This window comes from Oncorhynchus gorbuscha, linkage group LG03, assembly GCF_021184085.1.
Source record: "Oncorhynchus gorbuscha isolate QuinsamMale2020 ecotype Even-year linkage group LG03, OgorEven_v1.0, whole genome shotgun sequence".
Classification (NCBI taxonomy): Eukaryota; Metazoa; Chordata; class Actinopteri; order Salmoniformes; family Salmonidae; genus Oncorhynchus; species Oncorhynchus gorbuscha.
The window spans coordinates 80235041-80257544 of record NC_060175.1 but is presented as its reverse complement, the minus strand read 5'-3'; the positions used below and the strand labels follow the sequence as shown (position 1 = coordinate 80257544).

Genomic DNA, 22504 nt, shown 5'->3' with positions numbered 1-22504 from the left:
CTGTATCTCCGTCTGGTACGGTGACTGCACCGCCCGCAACCACAAGGCTTTCCAGAGGGTAGTGCAGTCTGCACAATGCATCACCGGGGGCAAACTACCTGCCCTCCAGGACACCTACAGCACCCAATGTCACAGGAAGGCCAAAAAGATCACCAAGGACAACAGCCACCCGAGCCACTGCCTGTTCACCCTGCTATCATCCAGAATGCGAGGTCAGTACAGGTGCATCAAATCTGGGACCCGAGAGACTGAAAAACAGCTTCTATCTCAAGACGATCAGACTATTAAACAGCCATCACTAACATAGAGAGGCTGCTGTCAACATACTGACTCAAATCCCTGGCCACTTTAATAATTGGACTTAATAAAGGTATCACTAGTCACCTTAAATGACACCACTTGTTAATGTTTATATATTCTACATTACTCATCTCATATGTATATACTGTTCTATACCATCTACTGCATCTTGCCTATGTCTACCATTAGTCACTTTAAATAACACCACTTTAATAATGTTTACATATCCTACATCACTCATCTCATATGCATATACTGCTCTATACCATCTACTGCATCTTGCATATACTGCACGACCATTGCTCATCCATATATTATTATGGATGATATTGTGCATATTCTTATTCATCCCTTACATTTGTGTGTATAAGGTAGCTGTTGTGAATTTGTTAGATTTCTTGTTAGATATTACTGCATTGTCAGAACTAGAAGCTACACTCGCATTAACATCTGCTAACCATGTGTATGCGACCAATACAATTTGATTTGACCTGTGTACCCGATCTATAAACTTTGATTTGTGACACAAGTATCTCGTCATTATATCCATGATCTCTGGTATAACCTCTCAGTACCGTATCATATGAAATCTCGCGATAGGATCGCACTCCGATTACTACGTAATGTGCCGTGCTGCTTCTGGCGGCGCTGGTGACAGTGCTGAAAGCTGTTGGGGTGAGTTTTGTTTAATTTACTAATTGAAAGTTACGGTTGAAACCACAATAATATGAGATTATATTCAAGTTATAGCGATATAAAATCATTTTGAACCAAGTTTTTATCCTTCAAAGCGTATAGGCGGGGTAGTGTTGTCCGGTGTTTTTACTCGTCCTAAATCATACCGACACGTTACAGTACTGTGTAGCTAACGTTATCTATCTGGGGAGCTATTTGGGTAAACGTTTCGACGTTATTAATAACCTGTATAAACATGATAAATTGTTTAATGCCTACCGGTATCCTCGCGTTGTGTTTGGCGTTAAACAAATTTGCTGAAGTGACAAACAAGCTGACTCCATTTGTTATCTGGACTTGCACGAGTTTAGCAAGCGTTGGCTAGGTAGCCACAAGCTAGCGAATTTATCTGTCGCAGTTCCTTTGTTGTCCGGTGCCACACTACCAACTAATGCGCCTGCCCATCTTAAAATGTTAACCCTTGCGAAGTAAATGGGTTGTTGAAATTGGCACAATAGACAGTGTTCGTGTTCACAATTACATTAATTAGGAACAAACCATTTTAATATATGATTACCTAGCCAAGTGCTCGTAGTAAGTAACAGTTAGGGAAGTAATGCTAATGTGTTGTTGGCTAGCTAATGTCAGCTAGTTAGCGTTTAACCTTTATCTAACGTTAACTAGCCGTTCGATTTAACCATTTGTTTACACCTCCATTTGTTTTGTAGTTAGTTTGCTAGCTAATTAGTGTCGGTTAAACTTAATCGTCTAGCTAGCAATGCAAACGAATGATGCGTGTTGGCTAGTAGGCCACGTTACTGCATTACAAAGCGTGGTTGCTTGATGGCAAATCACATGGCTGTGCATAGTTATAGCTTATAGCACGCTGGTTGGTAATTAATGAATTGCTTGTTGTCAAACCTTGTTCAACCAACAGGGACAGTTCAGTGACGTTACGACTAGTAATAATTAACGACCTAGCTAGGTTGTCATGATGCATGAACGCTACAGTTCTTAGCCAGCTGACGTTATCTAGCTGAGACGAGGCCGTGTACGTATTCTTGTTGTTGCCAACTTTAGTATGCTTTACTGACATGAATTCAGAATTTTGTGAAGCATCAAAACCATAGTTAACGTTAGCAAGTAAGATGACAAATAAAAGTTATGGGCTTCTGAACTCGACAATGTACGACCAACTATTTCAGAAATATGTGCTAAATGGCCAATCGTGGCCAGTGATTTTAGTGGGTGGGCACTGGTAGGCAAATGTTTATTTATGGCTGCGTCATGAGCAACTGAAAAGCACTTGCTCCCAAGTGCCTGTTTTGTTTTAACCATGTTGATATTCTTCATTGGTCTATTAAACAAGAGTTGTTTTCTGAGTGAATGTTTTCCCCACTCTTTCAACCAACGTCACCCTATTACCAAGGGTGATTCAATTGCATATTGCATTCCATTCTTTTTGCAATTGCAATTGCATTCCATTCTTCAGTTTGACAGTACAGGTGTTGTCTAAAAAACCTTGCTAGGTGGTAGTTGTGCCATTCCATTGACAGCCTAAACACACAATGACATGTAACCAAACTGTCAGTAATGGCAGTGTTGTCAAGATGCGAATTGAAATCATAGAATGGCAGGGTGTTATAATGGTTATTTATGTAGATAAGTGGTATAAAAGGATCCATTATGATGGACTATGTCAGAAATTGTAGAATTTCTCTGACACTGATTTCCAAGAGGTTCAATTTAGCACTGCTGTCCATAAACAACTGTAACCTGGATACCAAGTATGAGCTTTAAAGACCCATCCACTCATTGGAATTATATTTGGCCCCTTTCACAACATTTAGCACTCACTGTGGCACAGCCATGACGCATTAGTTAAACTTTGTGGATGTGTCCCTGCTTCTTGTTACTGTGCAATGTCCTATACAGTTAAATGTTAGGATCAGTGTCTGAACCTTTTGTCATGATCCACATTGCTCATAGAATTACACATACCTTACTGGTTAGAAACTGACATGCATATCAGTACGGCCAATGGTATGCATAGAGACTTGTTTATCCGCAGGACTTCTAGTATCTAGTCAGCTGGCACTGTGTGCAGGGGCAGCTGAGGAAGGTCTATATTTAGGTCTGGGGGCGAAGAATCTGGAGTTCAATTCACATGAAAAGTGACCCAGGGCACTAGTCTACAGGTGGCTATAATGTTTTTTCAAAGTGGTCTTGAATCTAGAAAGACTATTTAGAAAGCTCTAATGCTTGCCCCTTAGTACTTTGTTGCAGTGTTTCCAACACATGATGTCCTAATTTATTGTCAACCTATGGGCTAATGGTACCACCACCATCATAAATGGTGACATAAGTCTTTGATGGCACATTTACCAGGAGTTGTGCAATTTGCTAGTTTTTTCAAATTAGTAGGTCATGTCCATTGATAATGACTAAATCTGATTCATTTTAACTTCTTGATGCACCCATCCCGTTAGCGGGATCATTTACGTCAACATGGGGCGGCAGGGTAGCCTAGTGGTTAGTGTTGGACTAGTAACCGAAAGTTTGCAAGTTCGAATCCCCGAGCTGACAAGGTACAAATCTGTCATTCTGCCCCTGAACAGGCAGTTAACCCAATGACTAGGCCGTCATTGAAAATAAGAATTTGTTCTTAACTGACTTGTCTAGTAAAATAAAGGTAAAAAAAAAATTTCAGCTGGATTGCACCGCGCCAAATTAAAATACTAAAAATATTTAATTTTCATGAAATCACAAGTGCAATATAGCAACACACAGTTTAGCTTGTTGTTATTCCACCTGGTGTGTCAGATTTCAATAAAGCTTTTCAGTGAAAATGCTATCCTAGCATTTGTAAGAACATCTCTCTCAGTAGACAAAATATTACAAACAGCTAGCAGCCAAGTAGATTGGTCACGAAAGTCAGAAAAGCAATAAATTAAATTGCTTACCGTTGATCTTCGGATGTTTGCACTCACGAGACTCCCAGCTACACAATAAATGTTCCGTTTGTTGCATAGAGATTATTTTTATATCCAAAATACCTCCATTTGTTTGGTGCGTTGTGTTCAGAAATGCACAGGCGCGAGCGGTCATGACATAGTATCCGTAATCTCCACAGGAACATGTCAAATGTTTTTTATAATCAAACCTCGGGTTGTTTTTTTTCAATATATAATCGATAATATATCAACCGGGACTTTAGCTTCGTCAATAGGAGAGAGACACACAATGGCTGCTCCAAACTGTTGCGCAAGCAAAATTCTGGGGACACCTAGCTATACACTGACACATGTGATCTTTCTCACTCATTTTTTCAAAATAAAAGCCCGAAACTGTCTGAAGACTGTTCACAACATGGGGAAGCCGTAGAAAAAGGAATCTGGTTGATATCCCTTTAGGGGGGGGGGCATTCAATGGTACATGGAGCATTCAAAATAGAGGCCACTTCCTGTTTGAATTTTCCTCAGGTTTTCGCCTGTAATATCAGTTATGTTATACTCAGATAATAGTTTGACTGTCTTGGAAACTTTAGTGTTTTTTTTTTATCCTAATCTGACAATTATATGCATATTCTAGATTCTGGGCCTGAGAAATAGGCAGTTAAATTTGGGTACGTTTTTCATCCAAAAATCAAAATACTGCCCCCTACACTCAACAGGTTAAACTAATAGTGGATCTCTTTTTCTCAACAGTATGAAGTGAAAAGGAACTGAATTTTTTTTTTGTACCATACGCAACTGCTTCTTCAAGTTCAGATCACAACGAAGAAACAAATTCAAGAGAAACATCCCGAAACGTACAGTCGCAACAACTCAAGGAAAGGATCACTTCAAAGGAAAATCTAGAAGCAACTAAACTAAGAACACCAAAGACACAAGATACACACCTGCCCAATCGAAACACACTCAAGAGAAGCAATCCTTTGCCAACATTGCAAAACCGTGAAGATAACTGATCTGAGACCAGAAGTTTGTGCCTACTCAACAGCTTTGACAAAGCACACGTCCCAACGCTACTCCCAGCCGCCCTCATCCTCACCACCGACTCTACCCTGGGGTGCCTAGAGGGCTTCTATTTCTTCCCCCCCCAGTTCCTTTAACCATCCGATCACCTACGTCTATCTTTTCTTTCTCTGTTTATTTTGTTTTCAAGCACTATTGCACCTGCTTTTGCCTTTTAAAATATTTTTTCTCCCTTTTGCTTCATGCTACTCGTATCTAGAACTTGTGCCAGAAACCTGTAACAAATAAGTGTGTGAGATCTGCAAAGGCGTTCAAGACGACCAGAACTTTCAAGACTCCAAATCAAGGTAGGTCCATTTTTTTCTTTGTTTTACTTATTTCATAAATGTGTTGTGGTTTTGAATAACTTTGTTTCTTACGTTTCTTGTTTGTGTCTAGAAAGGCATCCTTTATATAAGCCCAGCATGTCAAATGTATTTACTTTGCTTTCACTTATCTACACATATCAAGGACTGATTTGATAGGACACCATTAATAAATGCATTTGCAAACTACTGTAATGGTTTATTACATGGCATTTTATCTACAAATTGATGCTCGTGTTAAATTTGACGTTGAAATAATTAAGAAAGGAAACGCACCTTCCCAAGTTCCAGTCTGGTCCCCTGGAGTGCTGTCATAGGGCAGGAATGTGGAGATATATTTGTGATGATAATGAACACAAATAACCCTCTAAATGTCCCAACAATTCTGCCATTGTACGTGTGCACATCCGCTACCATTTGAACTAAGTCGGGGAATATTGCCCCTTACCCAGATGGTCGTTTTTTGATATCATAAATAAACTTTCTTTTTTTGGTGACAACATGCACAACGGCTCCCCTAATTTACTTGAGTGACTTGAATTTCAGATGCAGTTGGACTAACCATCCTGTACTTCAAATTATGACTCACCTCTGCGTCTACTTGATAGGGCTGAATCATTCTTCAACTTGTTTTAGATAAATTAGTAACAAAATACATTAATTGCACTAACTCTAGTAGACAGCTTTAGCACAGTTAAAGGCTTTTAGTGAGTCAGTCTTCCCTGCCATAGCCTAATTCGTTATTGAAGTTTAGCAATCTTTCCTCTGCCTCTCTATCCTGCCCCTCTACCTGGTCATATCTAGCCTTCTTTTCCCTTGTCTCCTCACACCCACAGACCTTTCCCTTAATTGTGACACTGTTCACTGGCTGACCTTTTACCTCCCCTTTATTTATTTTTCCCATTTTCACCCTTGCAGACATCCAGAGGTGTATCATTGGGTGGTTGAGCAAAAAAAAAAAAAATCGAGGCAGTCAAGCAAACCAGTTATCAAGTACAACAAAGGGGTGGAGTTTGGCTTGAGTTTATGGAAAAATATGGGCAGCCCCTGGAAAGGCTTTGTTGAGTTTACCTTGCCCACGTCGCCACCTGCCGCGTTTATTAGCGCTGACCTGAGCAGCACCTCCCCCGTCGGACTCAGCCTGTCACCATACGGCCGATCCGTAAGTTCCATCTTCCCCACCACCTCCCTCCGTCTCTCCCCCCCCATCGAACACCCATTCACCCACCTTGCTCTGACTGGCCTTACCTTTCCATTCCTCGGGGCTCCGAGACTAGCCTCTGCTCAGCTGCAGTCAAGCAGTTACAGGGTGGTCTAAAGGTTACTTGGGATTTGGTAATGTTTCAAATTTGCTTTTACCCACCACAATTTGAGGCTGTAAATGCTTTGTGCCATGCCCCATGTCACCTGAAATTAGTGGTGTGGGATATGGTTAGTGCTGCAATTTCTGTCTAATGTAGGCAATATAAACAAACTGAAGTTTGTTTTTGTCTTAGTGATCTAGTACAGGCAAAGGAAAACAATGGGCATGTAATAGAGGTCGGCCGATTATGATTTCTCAACGCCGATACCGATTTATTGGAGGGGAAAAAACACATTTTTGTAATGATGACAATTGCAACAATACTCAATGAACACTTATTTTAACTTAATGTAATACATAAATAAAATATATTTAGTCTCAAATAACATGAAAACATATGTTAAAATGAACCACCAGCTTTCATGGGTCTTCAATGTTCCCAGTTAAGTTTTAGAACACACAGCTCTGAAGTGACAATGATACTGAAGAGTCTGCTTAGGAGACAAATACTCTCAACTGTTTGAATAAAAATAGTTTAAGTTACCTGTGATGAATGTTGAAAACAAAAAGGAAATCCTATTTTTATAATGGGCATGGTAAGAATTGACTACCGAAGTGCGAGTCATAATTCCCATGACACCTTCTAGCAAAATCTGAAAAGCGGTTCCTTCATTCATTTATTCCATAGGATATTTTTGATTCAATTAAAATAAGGTCTGTGTTTCATGTAGGCTTGCTTACACCACCTTGCCAATTTCATAATTGTGTAGATATCCATAGGACAAGGTAACTGCTCAATATTGTCTAAATATAAGTGAAGATCATATTTTTTGTATAGTGGATTTATGAAAATATGTTGACTAATGTTACCTTATCCGAGTGAGATTTACACGGGTATCAAAACACGGAGGCGATTTAAGCCTGCACGAAACTGACCTTATTTGAAGTAGATCAAGACCTCTATGGAAGACATGAATGGTAAAATAACGAAGGAACCCCTTTCAAGTTCCGCCGCAAGTTATTACATGAATTTGAACACGTTGACTATTTCTCTCTAAACCATATACCTTTGACTATTAAGAGCCTGCTGCTGCCGACCACTCCTAAAGTCAGACTGCTCTATCAAATCACAGACTTACCCTGACTCTGCGTGCAATAAACGCAAGAGGTGACAGAATTTCACCTGGTTAATATTCCCTGCTAACCTGGATTTCTTTTAGCTAAATATGCAGGTTTAAAAATATATACTTGTGCATTGATGTTTATGGTTCAGTACACATTGGAGCAACGACAGTATCGATTGTTTTTTTTATAAGATAAGTTTAATGCTAGCTAGCAACTTACCGTGGCTCCTACTGCAGTCGCGTAACAGGCAGGCTCCTCGTGGAGTGCAATGTAATCAGGTGGTCAGTGTTGGACTAGTTTGCTGTAAGTTTGCTAGATTGGATTCCCTGAGCCGACAAGGTAAAAATCTGTCGTTCTGCCTCCTTAGGCCGTCATTGAAAATAAGAATGTGTTCTTACCTGACTTGCCTAGTTAAATAAAGGTGTGAACAAAAAAAATCTGCTTGAAATCGGCCCTAATTAATCGTTTGACCTCTAGAGTGTAATGTAACATGAAGTGAGAATAAAGGGTGACTTTAAAAAAAATTTTCCCCATGGTCTACAAAGCAGGATTCTGATGCAGAGGTGAAGAAAATACTATTGATTTTCTGGTTTATTACGAAAGCAAAACGTGTTTTTGGTTGGGTCAATTATATCATGCCCATTTCAGATTTCACTGCTTTGTCAAGTTAGCTGGTGAACTCATTGATCCTGCTTTGTAGTACACCCCTCAGGTGACGTTAATGCTCAAAATAATGTTCCCAGTAGGAACTTGATAAAACTACAATACAATGTTTGACATTTTTTCCCAATTAATAACTCGACTGAAATAAGCTAAGGTAGGCTAGTTTGTAAGACGAGTTGATTTTAAACTGTTTCCCCGCTGGACGGCACCGTTCAATGTCGCTTAGTCTGGAATCTTAATTATCGAACCAGCAAATGGGATTATTCATCCCTTTAAGGACAGACCACTCAATCCACTAACTACTGGGAATTTCAATTTTCAACATTGATACTATGCTAGTAAGGGACCTAACAGATGAGGCTGCTCTGGGACCCTTCATGTACCCACTATCATCTTACTGTGTAGACGTGCTTCTGTCTAAACTGTCTTTAACATCAGCACTTTCTGATTCTGTCAACTCTTATTTTAGCAGTAATTCAGGCAATAAGGATAACTTAAAATGTTACACGACCACCTTTTTCAACGCTTTGTTCCATTCTGTCAGCTGTTGATGGCAAATGTTTAGTTTTACTGATCAGGCTGATTATTGTAGGCGTTTCAAAGACTACCTCGCCTGGACATTAACCCCCCCCATTTTAGTGTTGTAGAGCCAAACAGCACATACATTTCCATCCATAATACTAGATGCTAGGTCTCTGCTAATAACTTAATTTATGAGTTTCTCTTATGGAATTAGGATTCCCATGGTCAGTATCGATCTGTTTTTATTTTTATTATTACTTGCCTCTCACTTTTACAATTGGTCTAAGAAAATAACTTCAAAGACCTAGAAAAGCTACAGTGTAATGGAATGAGAACTCATGAGCAAAACCACAGCGCCAAGTATCTGGATCTCCAAATCACCCTTTGACCCCCCCAACAGTGTTTTCCAGTCCCGACCCCACTGTTGGATATGGAGAGGGTGCACTCCGAACCCCCTTTGGCCCGTAATACTGCTCCTTCCACCTCTGCGGTGGCTATCCCCCGCTCCTTCTCTGTCTCCCACAAAAAACACAAGCGGACCCCCCTATATCAGAGATCAGTAAGTGGGCATGTTGTGTGGGAATAGCATCAGTTGCACCCACAGTGGTAATGACTGCCAGGGGGATGTTAGCTAACCGCATGGTTTGTTTTGCAGTGGCTCTTGATTACTTTGAGGGAGATCAATTAATGAACATTTGGATCTGTGTGAAGTCCTATTGTAGCACCCAGTTCATGTTGTGTTTTGCTCGTCAATGGGCGACGCAATGGTTTTGTAGTAGGTTTGGATAAAGATTAAGTCCTATAACAATTTTTTTTTTGCATGTATGGTGTTCCCAACTTTGTCAATCCAGGGGTGCTTGTTTATTTTAGTTGCAATAGTGACTGTGTGAATAGAAGTGGATTCTCTTGAGCCAACTAGAAATAACTATACAGTGTGGCCTTTATTGGTAGTGAATGGTCTGAATCAACATAAAAACCTGTGCTCACCGGCATTCAGAAGAGAAATGGTCAGAACACCAGAAAGCTCTTTTGGTTAGTCTCAACTTTGGTTCAACCATTAGTCAGGAAACACAATTTAATGGATTGTGTGTACATTAGATCTTAATGACATATGTGAGTTTAATTTGTGAAAGATATTTGTTCTATCATATACATTTACACAATCCCACTCATAAACTCACATCTGCTCACATTCAATGATCAGAGCTGTATTTTGTCAGCCTTTTTTTCTTTTTCTAAAATGTCTGTTCTTGTTCTGCTCAGATGAGTTTTGACCCTGGCATGCTCCACAACAACGGGCACACAGCGTTTGCCAACGGCACGGCGGCGGGCATCAGGGAGACTGGAGTGGTGGAGAAGCTGCTCACCTCCTACGGGTTCATCCAGTGCTCGGAGCGGCAGGCGCGCCTCTTCTTTCACTGCTCCCAGTACAACGGCAACCTGCAAGAGCTCAAGATAGGAGGTGAGTCCAGTGCTGCTTCTAGTCATTTAGTAGTCTAGTCTCATCCACCAGCCTTATACTGAACAACACATGCTTTTAGGAGTGGTTTCCCCAGACACAGATTAATCCTGGACTAAACATTTCGAACTGAGATTCTCCTTGAGACGAGGATAAATCTGTTGGTGGACACTCCATAATGTTTATCTGGCCAAAAATGAGAATTCCTTTAAAAAAAAAAAAAACTCTGTCCATGTCTTTTCACAAGCTACTGTGGGCAGCTTTGATGTCGATTGACCTCCATGAATGTCCGGTCAGCATTTGGTGTCAAACGCATTTTCTCACAACCTGTTTTCTTCCTTCTCTCTTCCCCTCTGCCTCTCCAGATGATGTGGAGTTTGAAGTGTCCTCAGACAGGCGCACTGGCAAGCCCATAGCAGTGAAGCTGCTTAAGATCAAACCAGAGGTGCTTCCTGAGGAGCGCATCTCGGGCCAGGTGGGGCCAGACTCGCACGCCTCTCCCTTTACTGTGCTGCATGGTTATATTCATCCAGTTAAGGAACACCATTTTACTTTTGGTTCTGTTTTTGTCCCTGTCACCTCAATGTCGGTGTTTGTTCGTCAGTTGGGTGTATGTTCAAGCTCATTGTGAATCTTTAAAATAATTTTTGTTTATTAATAGTTTCATAGATGTGTAATTCTTAATACGAACCCCACCCCTCTGATTTTAAATCCACAATTTTATTGTTGTTATTTATGTTGGCCGTGGTCTGTTTATCTGAAATGCTAGGAATATCGTCTGTTTCCATGGAGATTTACAATGGGCTTGACTGTCCTCGACATACATGTTGTGTGGTGATGGTGTTCACGGGTGAAGGTGGGATTTGACGCTTAAACAAAACAGCCTAAATCTTTCTCTAAAGTTCTGCCTAAATTAAGGTGAAGGCTTATTTTCAAAGGAATGACAAATTAATTCAGTAAATTGAATAGGTTTGATTGGCTGTAATATTTTGATAGCCATTGCTTTATTAGCCTTTTCTTCAAATGGCCTTTACTCATACAAATGAAGAAATTTGGCATTTCAAGCATTTCACATCTCATGCAGTAGTGTCTACATTGATATACTTTTGAAAATCAACCAGTTTGTTTCCGCAGAATGATTGATTGTAAATTTCCTTATTTAGGTGCACTGATTTATAGTAAGGCAATCGTGTTGAATCACCCAAATGCCATTCTTAACCATCTCCCCATGTGGTTCTTGCTGTCTTTTAGGTTGTCTCAGCGATTCCCACTCACCTGGATGGCAAATCTGCACCGGGGCAGGTGCCCACTGGCAGTGTGTGTTACGAGAGAAACGGGGTAAGACTGTCAATTGGCCTGTAGAAAGATACTTTTCATGACAAGGCTGGTAGTCAATGTAATGTAAAGTATGGATTCCTTCCCACGCAGGAGGTGTTTTACCTGACCTACACCCCGGATGACATAGAGGGCAACATGCACCTGGACACGGGAGACAAAGTCAGCTTCTACATGGAAACCAACAAGCAGTGAGTTGTTTTTCAAGTGTCTTATTGTTTCACAATTTAAAATGTTTTGATTGCATACTACCGTAGCCTTTTCCTCATGGTATATTCTGTGTTTCAGCACTGGTGCAGTCAGTGCTCACAACATCGTCCTGGTCAAGAAGAAACAGATGAGGTGCCAGGGGGTTGTCTGTGCCACCAAGGTAAAGCCACAGTACATCCTTGTGGATCCCTGGCTGGACATTGGCTACTGCATGTGCCTGATTATAATCTAATCTATAACCCTTTTGTCTGGTAGGAGGCCTTTGGGTTCATTGAGAGGGCTGACGTGGTGAAGGAGATCTTCTTCCACTACAGCGAGTTCAAGGGTGACCTGGAGGCCCTACAGGCCGGCGACGATGTGGAGTTCACCATCAAAGAGAGAAACGTAGGTGGCATCACATGGAACCGTTCTGGCTAGCCAACTCTAGTGACTCGTTCTAATGGCTTGCAAAAGTATAGAATATGAGGCCAGTATTGGAATAAAGTTATTCTTATGTTAGGGACTTGTCAAATCAAGCAATGGCTGTTTAATGACAGTCTGTTCAACAGAAATTACTCCTGCTCATGTATACATTCTGAATACATATTGATGCCATGAGCCTGTAAATATGGACTAGAATGTCTTAATGGAAAGGAAAAGAGCAACATTGAAATAACTAAAGCATTCATGGCGTTACGGTGTCTGCAGATGTCAGGGCATTCATACTACTTGTGTTTTGTGGAGCTAAGCTGTGTTTACGCATGCTCTTCCACTTAGCGTCAACCAATCATCTCATTGCGGAGCTATATGGAGCCCTGTGCATTGTTACAAAATTTGGGAGGTGCATGGCATCGCCGCATGGAGCTCGATTTGGCCTCTGCAATTGCGTTAGACCCTCTGTATAGAGCCTTTAGACCACATTGCCGAATCAAGCATAAATCAGCTATAAAGCATTTTGTTTTTCTCTCTAGGGGAAAGAGGTGGCCACCGACGTGAGGCTGCTCGCCCAGGGAACAGTCATATTTGAGGACATCAGCATTGAGCAGTTTGAAGGCACTGTCGTCAAAGTTATCCCTAAAGTTCCAACCAAGAACCAGGTCCGCAACTTACGAGATGCCTGCATACTCAGAATTAACCTGAGCTTGGTTTTTACTGAATCCTGGATTATTTGTATTGTTCCTCCCAATCTTTTAGAATGATCCGCTCCCAGGCCGCATCTGTGCTAGGATCAGCTTCACGGACAAGGAGCTCCTTTTTGGCGAGAAGGATACCAAGTCCAAGGTGACCCTGCTGGAGGGCGACCATGTGCAGTTCAACATCTCAACAGACCGCAGGGACAAGCTGGAGCGGGCCACCAACATCGACATCCTGCCTGACACCTTCCACTTCACTAAGGAGTCCCGTGAGATGGTAAGGACCATGAGATCTATGGTACGCTCACGAGTTCATTTGAGGAGGCTTTTTGTAGAGTTTAATCAATGAATATGGCAACCTGAAAATTGCATTCCTAAAATTGATTTCATATTCCAAACTGTTATCTATTACATGGAAGAGCGTAAACCTACAGTCCCGAATGAAAGGGAAGGATTGGCATTTTATCTGCAGTGCACTGTTACTTTCAAGTTAACCGAGATTAAAGAAAAATCAAAGCACTCAGTGAAGCAGTTTTAAGGGCTGCTTTCGCCCAATCCTCATACGTCCATATAATTAATGATGAAAACACAAGGATAGGGAAACTAATGCAGCTCGTAAACTCACGCATCCCATTCAGTCCCAGCAGATTCTTCGGTCTACATGCAGAGTCGATGGCATCTCTGCTGTGTGTTAACGGCTCTCTGTCCTATAGGGTGTGATCGCTGCAATGCGTGACGGCTTTGGCTTTATCAAGTGTGTGGACCGGGACGCCAGGATGTTCTTTCACTTTAGCGAGGTGCTGGAGGAGGGCCAGCTGCACATCTCTGATGAAGTCGAGTTCACAGTTGTGCCCGTGAGTCCAGAGAGAACGCCCATGGTCCGTTTTTCAATATACAATTGCTGTCTTTAAAATTCCTTTTTTATCTCACCTTCCTCCTTTTTCTCTGTCAATCTTCCAAGGCTGTTAGTTTAGTGGGAAACTCTTGATTTTGAAATGAACATCCAGTAAATTCTTATAAATATTAGAAAATCTCACTTTTGAACCCATTCACTTTTCCTAGGCACATTGTTTTCCAAATGTATTTTGGTCTCTGTCTGGTTTGTATTGTGAGGTAGCCAATCTCAATGAGAGCATTATTGAACACACATTGAAACAGGTTTTTTTTCTCCCTCTCCTGTGCAGGACATGCTGTCTGCCCAGAGGAACCACGCGGTGCGCATCAAGAAGCTGCCCAAGGGCACAGTCTCCTTCCACACCCAGTCTGAGCAGCGCTTTGTGGGTGTGGTGGAGAAGGAGGCCACAGCAGCTATCACCAACAACAAGAGCGCCAGCCCCAGCAAGGCCAAAGAGAAGGTACGAAAGCACCCAGGGCAGCACTTGGGAACCCACAGCGACATTGTGAACATTTGCCTTTTTTATTTTGACGGTACATGTTTGTCCTTCCTTCCCTGCCTGATCTTTCTTTGCCTTTTCTTTCCTCATCCCCTCCCTCAGTATCTAAATGTACAACTGCTCCGAGACCCGCACGCACACATTTTCCCTTACGATCAGGCATTTTTCAGCCCGTTTGATTTGACTCCTTAGTTCTAATTCTCTGCTTTGCTTTCTCCTTTCACCCTTTCCCCCTCATGCTCCTTCTCTCCATTAGAAAAAAGACAAGGTAGGAGTTTTGTCTTTGCATGATGCCATCAAGTTGAACAACGCTAGATAGATACATCTATCAGAATGTTTTCCTACTGGATTGACACTGAGGCAACGTACTAACCACTAATTTTGTTTCATGTTAGCTAGATATGACATTGATTTGCCAGACATTTTACATGGCAACTGACAAATTCCCCTAGTTACCTTAATAATATTCATCAGGTATAGGTTTTTGCCCAATTGCTTAAATCAGTCTCATTTCCTAACCTTGCTCTTCACATTGCTGCAGACATACATATTGTAGTTGCCATGTATGCTCAAATGGGTAGACTAATCTCAAGAGTGAAGTAGTAGAATGTAAATATAGAAAAAGGTCAGTGGTGTTGTCTATGCCCGCTGAATGTGCTCCTCACCCCATGTTTGACTGTAGTTTCAGTCCTAATCAATTCCTCTGTAAAAACAATGTTATTCTCACTTTTGCAGTCTTGTAATTTACTTTACTAGTTCCTAAGGAGATATGGCATTTAACTAAGGCTGACTCCATTAACTCGACTGTTTGGTCTATAGGCTTTTGGTCGACCGATATTTCGTTAGTTGAGCAGTAGCTAAAAAAAACTTATTTCATATCTTTGGATCATTATCAAAAATGGTGATTTATTACTTATACAAATGTGCTACTATTACTTTTGGCCATAACACCACCAATTATACAGTGACACCTCAAACCCACCAATGACAATTTTAATACTGAGGGGTTGCAATGCTGATCGGTTGAAGATTCTGCTTGCTGCCGTTTTGTTTAATAGCCAATTTATTCCGTGAGCACCAAGCCTCACGTAACCACAACACGTCGGATAAACAAGTTCAGAAATGTAGATGTTTTTAAGCTTTGCTATGCTGTAATAATGGCTTTACATCTTGGTTTTTGTTAGTACAGCCTCCTTGGTTTTATTTAGTGTAACTGTTCCAAATTGTCTGAAAAATATTAATAAGCCGCGTGATCTCTGTATTCTGACTAATAACTAATGTCATTAAGCGCTTTCAAGCTTCGATTTAAAATAACAAAGCCACCCTTAAATAATTAGCGTAAATAATAAATAAACCATTCAAATTTGGGAAAAATTGCATTCACAAACGAATGTAACTGTCTTTAATCTTTGCTGTAATAATGGATTTACCAGAAAAAAGTTGGACTGGTACGCATATTTTATTCAGTGGTCACTTTGTTCCAAACGGTCGGGAAAATTATATTGTAATCTAACAGCACCTGTTTGGCACACATAATATGTACACAGGGCTTGCGCCACAAATTCTTGATCTCCAATATTTTCCACAACTGGTCAAATTTATTCCGCACATCTAACTTCCCCTTTACTTCCTGAGCAACCAGTAAACATTCCCCCACTTGAGTGCATCTGTTTTGACGTTACGGTGTTCTGAGTTTATAACCAATTTGTTGTGATTGATGTTCTATAGACCAGGCCCTATTGGTCACGTGCATGTGATACATAGGTGTCATGTAAGGGTTCAGGGAATGTTTTCCCTCAAGAAATTAGGGATTTCACTAACATGACTTCAGTCAGAATTGGCTGTGATTGTTACAGCAATGTGGACAGCGCTATAAACACTTTTTCCTTAACTGCATTTTTTTGGGTTAAGGGCTCGTAAGTAAGCATTTCACTGTTTGTATTTGTCACATGCATCAAATACAATCTGATTTGTTCTGTGGTGGTCACCGCAGCAGGGAGGTGAGAATGGGTGCTTGTCACTGGCTTAAAAAAAAAAATATATATATATATATAACACTTTGTACAAAGGTGTTGATTTCAAACACTAGTCAATGCTAACTGAATACTAATGAGTTGCATCACACATTCCAAAGCACATCATGGTGCCAGTCATCTACACTTTTAGCTTTAACAAGAAGTTGCTACTGCTGTTCATCTGATATACTCCTAAACTTTTCAAATGAATAATTCCGCCCTTCCTCCTTCTGAAGTTATTACTGATGTGCACCGGCTTGGATGAATTAAAACATTATCCTAATCTTTCACTTTCAACTATCCAGCCTCGTCATATCATTTTATTTATTTTTGTCAGGCTGAATGCATTTTTCTGAAGTATTTGAACGTGTCCTAATGCTCAGCAGTGGTGTTATCCACTTGTAACAGTTGAATGCCTGATTTCTGGAGAGGAGTGCAGTAGCCAGCCTTTGACTGGAACTGCCAGTCTAATCCGTTTTCTGATGTCTGTCCTCATGTAGGAAGCAGAAGAGGGAGTGATTTCTTATGAGGACTGTGGAGTGAAACTGACTGTGTCGTACCACGTCAAAGATCTGGAGGGAGCTACCCAGCCACAGGCAGGAGACAAGGTACTGAAAACCAAACAAGTTCACACTGGCTCAAACTTGCTTTGTTGAAATGGCAATTTACCAAACCCCAAAGAGAGAATGAGTTGGCTCTGTTTTCATGTGCTGTAAATTCAACCTTGTCCTCTAGGTGGAGTTCTCCATCAATGAGGTAAAGAGGACTGGCCAACAGAGCGCTGTCACCATCAAGATCCTCAACCGCACAGTCAACACCAAGAGGCTGCTGGGATACATTGCCACCCTGAAAGACAACTTTGGCTTCATAGAGACAGCCAATCACGATCAAGAGATTTTCTTTCATTACAGGTACAACTATTCAACGCATGCAAGCTAGTATAAAATGTTGGTTGGTGTGACATTAGATCTGTCCAAAAAATATCTGCCCCATGTTTTTCATGCTACCTGGTTGTTCCTGCTGCCTGTTTGTTCCAGTGAGCTGTGTGGAGACTTGGAGAACCTGGAGCTGGGCGACACTGTGGAATATACCCTGTCCAAGGGCAAAGGAAACAAAGTCAGCGCTGAGAAGGTTACTAAGGTGGTAGCAGGTAGGCAGTGAAATGCTTAAGTTATTGTTTGAGTTTGCACCACAATCAGTTCTATAGTGAAGCATTTATTTATCAACCTTCAAAGTGCGTATGCTAATGGTGTTCTGTTATTGCAGTGAATGGTGTGGGGCAGGATGTTGGTGAGACAGTGATGTTGGGGAAGGTGGTGCGCCCTCTGCGCAGTGTGGACCCGTCCCAGACAGAGTACCAGGGGCTCATTGAGCTCTTGGAGGAAGGTAAGTCACCACTGGCAGTGGAGGTTTATGTCCAAGTCAATTTAATGTTTTTACTAATGCACTTACTCTATAATAACCAAATGGCTAAATTGACTGTTCCTCTTCTCCCCACCTGTACCCATTCAGATGGCACTAAGTGCCAGAATTACTCCTTTGGCATCGTGGGCATGGCGAACAAGGCAGACTGTCTGCAGAAAGGCGAGATGGTGAAGTTCCAGCTGTGCACAGTGGCTCAGACAGGACAGAAGATGGCCTGCAACGTTGTCCCCCAACGTAAAGCCCTGGTGGAGTGCGTCAAGGACCAGGTATCTGATCATGCTTGTCAACATTTTTGCCGATGGACATGATTAAATTGCCTTTTAGTTGAACTGAAAGATTCTGCAGTTTATTTAAGTATGTATGGTAAGTAACCCAAACATTAAGTAATTAGAATGTTTAACCTGTTACTCCTACCCCCTACTTTTTCGAATATTCTGTTAAAAATCGCGCAACATTTCAGCGCCCTGCTGCTCATGCCAGGAATATAGTATATGCATATGATTAGTATGTGTGGATAGAAAACACTCAGACGTTTATAAAACTGGTTAAATCACTGCTGTGACTATAACAGAACGTGCGTTTCATCGAAAAGTGCAGGAAAATCTGATCACTGAAAATGGAAATAAATATCCATGCGCCACGTCCAGGAATTGTTAAAGGTGAACCGAATTAAATGAGGCAGAGGTTGCAGTACCTACAGCTTCCACACGATGTCTAGAGTCTTGTCATTTGCTTCGGCTTTGATTCTTGGTCAAACCGAATCAAGGGAACCGATTCCCTCCGGTCTCCGACCAGATGTTTTGGTTGAGATTTCTCCTGACATTTTTTCCAGGCGGACACCTATAGAATTTACATCTCCTCCGGATGAATTTTATCGGCTTATTAACATTTACTAATACCTAAAGTTGCATTACAAAAGTATTTCGAAGTGTTTTGTGAAAGTTTATCGTAGACTTTAATTTTAAAAAATGACGTTACGTTATGAAACACTATTTTTTTCGTTTATCACAGTCTTCATAGATCGATATCTAGGCTATATATGGACCGATTTTAATCGAAAAAAAAAGACCCAATAGTGATTATGGGACATCTAGGAGTGCCAACAAAGATGGTTAAAGGTAATGAATGTTTTATATTTTATTGTGCGGTTTGTGTTGCGCCGACTATGCTAATTATTTTGTTTACGTCCCCTGCGGGTCTTTTGGGGTGTTACATGCTATCAGATAATAGCTTCTCATGCTTTCGCCGAAAAGCATTTTAAAAATCTGACTTGTTGCCTGGATTCACAACGAGTGTAGCTTTAATTCAATACCCTGCATGTGTATTTTAATGAACGTTTGAGTTTTAACTAATACTATTAGCATTTAGCGTAGCGCATTTGCATTTCCAGATCTCTAGATGGGATGCCTGTGTGCCAGGTAGGAGCAAGAGGTTAATTTGTTTTGGGACTTTCTCACTATGTCTCACTGCTATGCCTATTCATTCTGTAATGTCTTGTCTCCCCAGTTTGGTTTTATCACGTATGAAGTTGGCGAGAGTAAGAAGCTATTTTTCCATGTCAAAGAGGTGCATGATGGCTTGGAGCTCCAGACCGGGGATGAGGTGGAGTTCTCAGTCATCCTCAACCAACGCACAGGGAAATGTAGTGCCTGCAACGTGCGCAGAGTTAGGTAAATACTGCGGGGGGGGGGGGGGTGTACTATTACCATGAAGTAGGGTAAAATGCTCGGAAACGGAAGCATTACTTCAACTTAGCCAATAATGATGCCCGTTTTCTTGATGCCAACCAAAGTCAATGGAACTGAATAAGGGAAATTGGATTTCTAGCCCCTGCATTTGCTAATCGTGTCTCATTTATGACCCAGTTATCCTAAACCTAGACAGTATATTGTTGGTTAAAAAAGCCCTCTTGTTTCTCTTCCCCCCCACAGTGAAGGGCCTAAACTGGTGGCAACCCCCCGTCCTGATCGCTTGGTCAACCGGCTCAAGAGCATCACACTGGATGACGCTAGTGCCCCCCGCCTAGTTATTGTGAGACAGCCCCGCGGCCCTGACAATTCAAAGGTACGCACATTTGAACACGTAATGCTGTATAATAAGTTCTGATGTGTGTACACTTTGTTTTTATCTATAAAGTGTGTTGATTTTTATTATTACTGGTCTACTTTATTTTGTACCCAGGGCTTCAATGTGGAGAGGAAGACCCGTCAACCGGGTGTCATTGACTGAGCAGTATATAACCCTTCCCATCTGACTAGGTGGGCCCTGATTTAGAAATGCAATGTGAGAATGGACGACAACAATGGAAAGGGATTTTTGCTGTCTTGTGGACACATGCTCCTACACACACTCTTGATACACACAGAGAAATAAGCATGTGTAACCCCTCCATGTTCCATCACCTGCAAGGGAACCCTCATTCCATTTGTTCTCTGCTGCCTATGTATGATGTACTTGATACAGTTTCGTACTGCAGTATACAAGGCGGGATCTCTCTTCCGAATGTGCGCGTGTGACCGTTGTGCATAAGGTGTTTTTAGAAATGATAGAAGTTACAGAGGAATTTGTTTTGAGGGTTTCTGTGCATTTAGAATCAGTGACTGTTGCGTGGCAGTGTCTTGTCCCATCTGCCTAATTGTCTGGAATTCTGCACCTGCAACCTGTTGTGTGTGTGGGCATGTATTCGAGCTCATCTGCTTCTTTTCCTCCATTGTTCTCCCTCATTTAAGGCAACTAAATGATTATCATTTGCCAATGGTTTTCACTATGCTTTCCTAGAAAATGCATAAAGCAAAGTTCCCTCCATAAGGAGGGTGATGTTTCTCATGTGTGGACTAAAACAGAGGCTACTTCTCTGCTCGGTTTTTTTGAGCAGTTTTAAAAAACACTTTATCCAAGAGCTGGAGTGAAAGCATGGTGTTGTCTGTGAATGTTTAAGTGGCTATGATTTGGATTTACTTTCACAAATCTGGAGCCTTTAAATACCTTTTCGCTATTAACACGCTTTGTAAGCAATTTCCCCAGGTGCAGAATTCCTAATGGCATCTTATATCGAGCAGTTTTATACTATGTACTTTATTTTTTTGCACCTCCTTTGCTTTTTTTTGTTTCATTGATGTAAGAATACGGTGCCTAAACTACAAAAACAAAAAAAATGACATCCTCTGTCCCCAGCCCAACTGCCAAAATATGAAGAAAGGATGGCTTTTTATTCCCAGTAGAAATAATACTGATCTGCATCCCAAATACCTGTTGGTTGAAATATACTGTATGTAATGTGTGCATTTTTTTCTTAGTAAAAGATTAAACATCACAATATAACAAAAATACATTTTAACTTCAGTAAAAAAAGAGCGGGTTAACAAAGCATTAAAATTAAGTTGTGTCTTAAGGATCAGGATATCTATTGTGCTCTGGCGGTGTTGGAAGGTGATCTGTTGCGCCTGTACGCACTTACGGCAGTTAGAGACTATTTAAACTCTGGAGATCACTGGGTTGATCCTGAACTGCACAGGCGCTCCTATGTACTTTTGTTAATGGTCTTGAATGAAGCAATTGAATTAAAGTTTTATGAAAATCATTTTGTTACTTTATTTGAAAGAACATCCAGGCAGTTATTTGTTCCTTTAAATTCCATGCAGTTTAAAGAAACTATTTTAATCAAGATGGCAGCAAGAGACCTGTCTTGAAACGGTGCAGTAAAAAATAAATGCGGTCCTTACTTTCAAACAAAAATGTGCCTGAACAGTGGAGCAAACAAGATGGGGAAAAGCTATTCAGCAACTTTTGGTAGGACAATAGAAGTTTGCTTAAAGAAATGCATTTTATTGTTGCCACACAGAACTTTTCAATATAGGAATGTAAAACTGGGAACAAATCCCTGCACGGTTTGAATTATCACTCATATTAAGTTACTGGTTTGCTTGTTTTTAAACCGGTAAGTTTCAGTTCTTGCGCTACCTCATTCAAACCATTGTGCTGCCCAGATGTATCGTTATCTCGGCGCGATGCACAACCCTTGGTTGTTTCTGAATTTGGACTTGGGGCTTCAGACCAATGTGTACACCAGTCTCTAAGCGGACTTGGCCACGAGAGCCGCAAGGCCTTGATCTGGTTTGGAGGAACTAGCGCATGAGGAAGATCGGAGTTCTCTCTGGGAGCAAACTTTCTATTTATCATGCTGACTAAGAGCTCTTGACTGATTTCAAGGCCTCATTTGGCCTTGTCCACCGTGCAGTAGATGTGGCATCGTGGCTTGGAACATTAACTTTCTCCCTTAGAACTATTCAATCTCTTGAGGAATGAAGTCCTTGCATTTTAATGTTGTACTCTTCCAACTTGGCATTACACTCCAACTTTCACCTTCATCTCCAGGAACTGTTCCAGGTCTTTCTCATATCCCTCTTCTACCTTTAGTTCATTATCCCAAAATTCCGGCTGCACCACCTTCTGCTGGGCCTCTTAGTCAGTTTGCCTGATGTATTGTTTCTCCTCCAGCTCATGAATCTGGCTATCCGTTGAGTTTATATGGACCTGCAGCTCTTTCAGACTAGTGTGTTGGCGAGCAACTAGTCCTCTTAACTTTCTTCTCTCATCAACCATCTTAAGGGCACTGTTTGGATTC

The 22504-nt window shown here is 41.2% G+C and overlaps 1 protein-coding gene across 12 annotated transcripts; it reads left to right on the top strand.

Annotated features, from left to right (window-relative positions):
• The first annotated feature begins 852 nt into the window (after nucleotides 1–852).
• LOC124031999 (cold shock domain-containing protein E1-like) lies at nucleotides 853–21460 on the top strand. Of its 12 annotated transcripts, XM_046343917.1 has the most exons (24): nucleotides 853–975; nucleotides 4683–5046; nucleotides 5212–5299; nucleotides 6236–6479; nucleotides 9331–9489; nucleotides 10194–10392; nucleotides 10755–10921; nucleotides 11641–11727; nucleotides 11797–11915; nucleotides 12013–12094; nucleotides 12190–12318; nucleotides 12885–13010; nucleotides 13108–13323; nucleotides 13760–13924; nucleotides 14231–14401; nucleotides 14697–14708; nucleotides 16956–17063; nucleotides 17191–17366; nucleotides 17493–17605; nucleotides 17722–17841; nucleotides 17968–18146; nucleotides 19387–19550; nucleotides 19812–19944; nucleotides 20062–21460. In XM_046343917.1, the coding sequence occupies exons 4-24, from the start codon at nucleotides 6354–6356 to the stop codon at nucleotides 20107–20109; spliced, it is 2799 nt and encodes a 932-aa protein (XP_046199873.1). In that variant the 5' UTR covers nucleotides 853–975; nucleotides 4683–5046; nucleotides 5212–5299; nucleotides 6236–6353; the 3' UTR covers nucleotides 20110–21460. The 12 variants fall into 12 exon arrangements, with proteins under 12 accessions (XP_046199873.1, XP_046199882.1, XP_046199880.1 ...); XM_046343926.1 differs by lacking the exon at nucleotides 6236–6479; XM_046343924.1 differs by having other exon boundaries at nucleotides 4683–5299; nucleotides 10755–10864; nucleotides 11818–11915.
• The last annotated feature ends 1044 nt before the right edge of the window (nucleotides 21461–22504 follow it).